The sequence below is a fragment of the Nansenia antarctica genome, assembly GCF_963989245.1.
Source record: "Nansenia antarctica genome assembly, chromosome: 11".
NCBI classification, from domain to species: Eukaryota; Metazoa; Chordata; class Actinopteri; order Argentiniformes; family Microstomatidae; genus Nansenia; species Nansenia antarctica.
The window spans coordinates 5,053,641-5,061,140 of NC_137681.1; the positions used below are offsets into that span (position 1 = coordinate 5,053,641).

Genomic DNA, 7,500 nt, shown 5'->3' on the forward strand with positions numbered 1-7,500 from the left:
ATGTTCATGGCGTTGAGCTTGGCCTGGACGTGCTCGGGGAGGTCTCCGCTCAGGGTGTAGTTGTGTTTGACGCTCTCTCCCTTCTCCCGGTACAACCTCTGGAACAACAACAACATCCCATCAACCTCTCCTCCATCACATTTTAGAAAATAAATGTATGTTTATGTATTTGTGTAATTAACAGGGACAATGGACAGGTCATTGACTCTCCCTGAATTAGCTGGGTAGCTAAATGACATCAGCAGTCCCTGGGCAGGTAAATCCACAGGGGAAATACGGCCTCAGGTGTTATAAACTATTTAAAACAGAACTACAGGAAATAAGAACATCACACTTAACACTCAAGAAAACATTACATCATTAAAAAAGAAAAGAAAGAAAGCATTAATACAAAAGAAAAAACAGAAAAAATCGTTCTCATAGAGGGCCAGTTTCACAGACCGAGATTAAATCCAGTCCTGGACATTTTCACTTCCGTTGTATAACGATTTTTAGTCCAGGGGGGTATTCTATCAACGACGCTAAAGGAAAATCCAGTCTTATTCTGATGAATCTCACGAGAGTTATCCAAAATAAGCCTGGATTCATCATTTTCCTTAAGCGACATTGATGGAATACCCCCCTGGAGTAGACGTAATCTCAGACTGAGACCAGATGGGTGTACGTACGTCTAGAGCCAGCTTGGTGCTCATCTTGGCCTGCACCATCTCCGGCGTGTCTTCCACGCTGGTGAACTTCAGACCGGTCACATTTTGACGGTACTTTTTCTGGAAAACACACCAAAGATAATATAGTATTAGTACACTAAGAGAAACATACCAAAGATAATATAGTACACTAAGAGAAACACACCAAAGATAATATAGTACACTAAGAGAAACACAACAAAGATAATATAGTACTCTAAGAGAAACACAACAAAGATAATATAGTAGACTAAGAGAAACACACCAAAGATAATATAGTACACTAAGAGAAACACAACAAAGATCATATAGTACACTAAGAGAAACATACCAAAGATAATATAGTACACTAAGAGAAACACACCAAAGATAATATAGTACACTAAGAGAAACATACCAAAGATAATATAGTACACTAAGAGAAGTGTATGTCGGAGCAGTGTCATGCACTTTGAGGACAGCAGGGAGCGCTAGTGAGCCATCAGTGAGCCATCGTCACAGGTCACACTATCTAAACAGAGAACTACGGTGGCCTGGGTGGTTCATTCTCCTGGCACTGCATTGATCCATCATCACTGGTGGCTAAGACCAGGGTGCACACCTGGCTGACTGGGCTGTGGGTGATTGGTAAGCAACACTCAAGTTGAGGGGGGGATGAGGGGGGATGGCACCCCTACTGAAATAAAAACGGTCAAAATCATCCCCCTTGTAAATCTGCCACCCCCCCTTTCCATCCCTTATGTCATTTTTATCAATGAACGTGGTATTACTGCTATTTCAACATTTAGTTTTATGATAAATGATGACATATGATAAAATCCACCCCTGATTTTCTTTTACAACTTGAGGACTGTTGGTGAGAAAGAACAACAACTACAAACACTTTGGCCCCTAAGGAACAGCGTTCATTCTAATCTAAAAGCCAACACAATCTGACTTCTTTATTTTTTTCCATCAATTGCGCAGCCAACTAGAATGTTGTAGTTGTACTCAGTCAGACCCACAAACTGTTGAATGACCGTGAACATTAAAACCAGATTAAACCAGACTAAACCAGATTAAACCAGGGTATCAAAATCTATTAGTGTGTTTCACGCTCCCTATATAAAGTCTGATTAGCTGGAATCATTGTCCTGTTTTTGGAAAACTGAGTCTTTGAGTTTCCTTCGTGGCAGACTGGCCGGGAGAAACCCTAGCCCCCTGTACGGGTCTATTTCAGACAGGTCTATTTCCACACCAAAGCCGCTTCTAATAATGGTCGTCCAGGAAAAGGACAGGGCTTTATGGAGAAGCCACTTATCAGGACGGTGACCACAGAGACTAGTACCGCAGATCAGACTGTAATCAGAATGACTCATGTTTTAGTTATTTACACAATTATAATCAGCGATATAATATGCATAATATAATATATTATATGCAGTTTAAATGCATGTACTGTTTGGATCCATACCCTAGAAGGTCTACAACCCCTAGGTCAAAATAAGGATTTCGACATGAGTGTTATTCTATGAATAAATTACTTTAGATTCATATGTTCTATCTAAGCTATATGATGGCTACTGCCTGATATCTGCATGTTTGTAGCATTTCTCTATTGATTTTCGTTCTGCTATGTATATATATTGTAAATATTTGTTCTTGGTGTTTCCTGTCTCATGAACACTTGCGTATGTTTTTGTAGTCCACTAAATCTAAGACTACAATTCCCTTGATGCTTAGTCACTAGGGGAAATTTTTGTTTTGTTATTTTGCACTCAAATGCATGTACTGTAAAAATGCCTTTTTGAATACCCTTCTGCGTCTTCTACCAAGAGACCTGGCGTTTTGTGAACGAAGTGGTCGTGGTCTTGGCTAGGATGGGCTTGGGTCTTTGCTTGGCTCTACGGGGGACGGGGGGTGGCTGGGTCAAACCTCATTCTCAGCTGTTCCGTCTCATTATGATTACGGCCAGGTTGCATAAGCTTCTTCTGGACCCCTGGAGAGCTGGACCAGTTCTACCCTCTAGTGCCTGTCTCTTTAAAGACACTGAGACCCCCCCGGCTATAAACCTATATCTGTATCTGTGCCCAGTCATCGTTAGTAAACTATAGTTTCACTGGTGTTCACGCGGCTTGCTGATAATATCGAGTCAAGTCAACGTGTATTGGCCATAATTACCTGTGTACTGTCTGTATGTCCTCTATACATACTGTAGCGGTCCTTGTTCAATCAATTTAACACGACAGTGTTTTCTGATAGGTTGTCATTGCATTTGTGTTTTTTGCTGAATCATAGAATTACTGTACGTAGGACATTTTCTGTGCTCTGTTATTAGTTTGATAAGGTTGTCCACAGATGCTGAGTGGGGCTTTTTAATCTATGTTTCCCTCTAATGGTTCAGTACGTGGGGGGGGGAGGAAGCTGGTCTTAGATCTGTGCCTAAGGTACATTTCTACTTGGGGGGGGGGGGGGAGCTGTGATGTTTGGGTGAAGGGGTCAAAGGTTACCTCGCTGAAGAGGTCTCCAGCCTTCTTGGCCTGCTGCACGTCCAGAGACTCGGCCGCCACCCAGCCCACGCCCTTCATCCAGTTCAGATCCGACCTGTACTGTTTCTGAAAACACACACGACACAACACAGTTACTCAACACATCATGTAAAAGGTGACTTCATGGAAATAATGCAGATTAACACTAGAACAGCCGTCCCTTTTTTACCTACTAAAATGTTTACCTTACACACAACGACCACTAGTTGGCCGGTTGTAAATTGGCCTGCTTCCTACACAGAAAAACTGCGAAATAGTCCTTACATCGCTGAGGAGTCCGTAGGCCTTCTTGGCCCAGGCCACCTTCATGTCGCTGGGCAGGGTGGTGTACTTGTGCAGGAAGGTGCGGTAGTTGGTCTCTGTGGCCAGGTCCTGGGCCTTCTTGGCGTGGGACATCGTCAGCATGTCCAGGGTGGCGCTGGAGGTGGAGAGGGTTTCAATAAACATGTCAACCTTTACATGACATTTGTGACACGGTTTGGTGAAAAGGTCTGCATTTCGGCAAATCTCAAATCGTGCAAATGACCAAAAAGTTTTGTTTTTTTTCATATTACGAAATTTTAAGTGTTGAAGAGCCCAATTAAATATAACAAACAACAGTTTTAGGATCACTAAATACTTTTGTCCTGCTTCAGGCTACTGGGTTAGTGATACATGGCTTGTAAACAAACTTACGCTGTAGCCCGTGTTCAAAAGCAAGGACTGTGTGATCATCTAATTATGTGTAGTTATGTGTATTCAGAGCGAGTTTCTCTGGTATTTGGTTTGAGGTGTACCAACATTCAAATAAGCATAACTTCTTCAAATATGTTCAGTGTATGACATCATCATCAGCTGACAATCTACAACTTAGAGTTTCTCCCCTCATTCCTCCATCACCTGTGTGTGTGTGTGTGTGTGTGTGTGTGTGTGTGTGTGTGTGTGTGTGTGTGTGTGTGTGTGTGTGTGTGTGTGTCTGACCCACCTGTGCTTGGCCTTGGTGTCCTCGTAGTGTGTGTGTGTGTGTGTGTGTGTGTGTCTGACCCACCTGTGCTTGGCCTTGGTGTCCTCGTAGTGTGTGTGTGTGTGTGTGTGTGTGTGTGTGTGTGTCTGACCCACCTGTGCTTGGCCTTGGTGTCCTCGTAGTGTGTGTGTGTGTGTGTGTGTGTGTGTGTGTGTGTGTGTGTGTGTTGTATGTGTGTGTGTGTGTGTATCTCTGTCTCACCTGTGCTTGGCCTTGGTGTCCTCGTAGTGTGTGTGTGTGTGTGTGTGTGTGTGTGTGTGTGTGTGTGTGTGTGTGTGTGTGTGTCTCTCTGTCTCACCTGTGCTTGGCCTTGGTGTCCTCGTAGTGTGTGTGTGTGTGTGTGTGTGTGTGTGTGTGTGTGTGTGTGTGTGTGTGTGTGAGTGTGTGTGAGTGTGTGTGTGTGTGACCGTCCCACCTGTGCTTGGCCTTGGTGTCTTCGTAGTCCTTCCTGTAGCTGCGTCCGCTCTGCAGCCTGGTGGCCGAGGCGCTGTGGGCCATCTGAGAGTCTCCCGTCACCGTCTTCACCCCGATCATCTTCCCCTTGGTCCTCTCATACTTCTCCTTGTACTTCACCTGCAGAGGGAGAGGCAGTGTTAGTGTTAGAATGGATCCTTTGGAAGGACGTGTAGAATGTTAGAATGGATCCTTTGGAAGGACGTGTAGAATGTTAGAATGGATCCTTTGGAAGGACGTGTAGAATGTTAGAATGGATCCTTCGGAAGGACGTGTAGAATGTTAGAATGGATCCTTTGGAAGGACATGTAGAATGTTAGAACGGATCCTTTGGAAGGACATGTAGAATGTTAGAACGGATCCTTCGGAAGGACGTGTAGAATGTTAGAATGGATCCTTTGGAAGGACATGTAATAATAATAATAACCTTTATTTGTATAGCGCTTTTCCTGAAAACGTTGCAGCTCAAAGTGCTCCAATCATTATATAACCATAATTTAATGATTTAGTCATTTAAAGGCCAATATTAAAAAGATGGTGTTTTTAGTCTTGACTTGAACATATGTGCTGAGGTTGCATCCCTAATGTAAACTGGCAGTGCATTCCACAATTTGGGTGCATAAAATGAGAATGCAGCCTCACCAAATCTCTTTTGTACATGTGGTACACAGAGAAAACCAGCGTCAGAAGACCTGAGGGCTCTATTGGGCTGATATGCATATGTAGAATGTTAGAATGGATCCTTTGGAAGGACATCGGTCCCAACCCTAGAACTTTTATAGGATTTAGCCACACCCACATCCCCCCTCTACTAGGTCATTTCTATCAAGGATCTATTCTAAGGATTACCGTTATATGTTAGCATTAGCGGAAATGTTGTCGATCTAGTTGGGTTAACCGTTAACGCATTAGAGTGTCGCCATATGACTGAGTTACAATATAGGGCTGTAGTATGGCGTGATGTTAACCCACTAAAGCGTTTCTCAGATTAACAGACAGGGTAACACACACTCACACTACTCACTACTGGCCTTACAAGACACACACACACACATACACACACACACACACACACACACACACACACACACATACACACAGAGAGTAACTCACGTTGCTGGCCAGGTCTGTCTTGGCCTTGGCGGTGAGGATGGACAGGGCGTCCATGTTCAGCTCAAAGCCTTTCTCCCGCTGCGCCTCGTACTGGCTCTTATACACTTTCTGAAAGGAAGGAATGAACAGAATATATTTATACGTCACCAGTAAAACACAGATATGGACTGTATAACTTGTTGAAGGGGGAGGACACAACGTGGTGGGATGTTCATAGAAATAAATCATGTAAATGGACTGCACTTATATAGCACCTTTATCCAAAGCGCTTTACAACGGCCTCTCATTCACCCATTCACACACACATTCACACACCAATGGCGGCAAGCTACCATGCAAGGCGCCGGCCGCTCATTGGCAGCAATTTGGGGTTCAGTGTCTTGCCCAAGGACACTTCGACATGTGGCTAGCCGGGGCTCGAACCGCCGATCTGCCAACCTTGAGATCATTAGGCGGCGGCTCTACCTCCTGCTCCAACCCCCCCTCCATCTACCTACTACCCTGCCTCCCGCCTTACCCCACTGAGCAGGTCTGCGTTGGCCTTGGCCTGTTTGAAGAGAGGCTCCTCGTTGGTCATGGTGTACCGGTGCATGGTCTCCTCCGTGCCCGCCTTGTACGCTAGCTGGAAGGAAAAACAGCCAATCAGACGACAGGCCTGGAAAGGACCCCTCCCCCCGGCTGACGAGAAGTGAGCGGAAGGGTGTGTTAGTGTGTTAGCGTTCCTCACGTTGCTTTGCAGCTCCTGGCTCATCTTAGCGTGTTTGATGGAGGGGGTGTCGGCCACCTGGGTGAACTTGACGCTGTCGGCCTTCTGACGGTACTTTTTCTGTGAGAGAGGGACAGTGAGACAGTTTCTGTGAGAGAGGGACAGTGAGACAGTTTCTGTGAGAGAGAGACAGCGAGACAGTTTCTGTGAGAGAGAGACAGCGAGACAGTTTCTGTAAGAGAGGGACAGTGAGACAGTTTCTGTGAGAGAGGGACAGCGAGACAGTTTCTGTGAGAGAAGGACAGCGAGACAGTTTCTGTGAGAGAGGGACAGTGAGACAGTTTCTGTGAGAGAGAGAGAGACAGTGAGACAGTTTCTGTGAGAGAGAGAGACAGTGAGACAGTTTCTGTGAGAGAGAGACAGTGAGACAGTTTCTGTGAGAGAGAGACAGCGAGACAGTTTCTGTGAGAGAGAGACAGTGAGACAGTTTCTGTGAGAGAGGGACAGTGAGACAGTTTCTGTGAGAGAGAGACAGTGAGACAGTTTCTGTGAGAGAGGGACAGTGAGACAGTTTCTGTGAGAGAGAGAGAGAGAGAGAGTGAGACAGTTTCTGTGAGAGAGAGACAGTGAGACAGTTTCTGTGAGAGAGAGACAGCGAGACAGTTTCTGTGAGAGAGAGACAGTGAGACAGTTTCTGTGAGAGAGAGACAGTGAGACAGTTTCTGTGAGAGAGAGACAGTGAGACAGTTTCTGTGAGAGAGAGACAGTGAGACAGTTTCTGTGAGAGAGAGAGAGACAGTGAGACAGTTTCTGTGAGAGAGGGACAGTGAGACAGTTTCTGTGAGAGAGGGACAGTGAGACAGTTTCTGTGAGAGAGAGACAGTGAGACAGTTTCTGTGAGAGAGAGACAGTGAGACAGTTTCTGTGAGAGGAGACACACACATACGAGATAGTCCCACTCACCCTCACACACACACACATGCACACCCGTGCATATGCGCACAGGCACAC

General features: G+C 45.3%; 1 protein-coding gene across 1 annotated transcript in view; it reads right to left on the bottom strand.

Moving 5' to 3' along the window:
• The window catches only part of nrap (nebulin-related anchoring protein), a gene marked incomplete at its 5' end in the record, with an annotated part of 41,763 nt that overhangs the window by 11,334 nt on the left and 22,929 nt on the right, over positions 1-7,500 (bottom strand). The window contains 8 exons of the mRNA XM_080541902.1: positions 1-98; positions 669-767; positions 3,176-3,280; positions 3,479-3,632; positions 4,633-4,790; positions 5,784-5,891; positions 6,301-6,405; positions 6,511-6,609. The exon at positions 1-98 is cut by the window's left edge and continues 7 nt beyond it. Coding sequence (XP_080398028.1) covers positions 1-98; positions 669-767; positions 3,176-3,280; positions 3,479-3,632; positions 4,633-4,790; positions 5,784-5,891; positions 6,301-6,405; positions 6,511-6,609 — 926 coding nt within the window. The remainder of the gene's footprint in view (positions 99-668; positions 768-3,175; positions 3,281-3,478; positions 3,633-4,632; positions 4,791-5,783; positions 5,892-6,300; positions 6,406-6,510; positions 6,610-7,500) is intronic.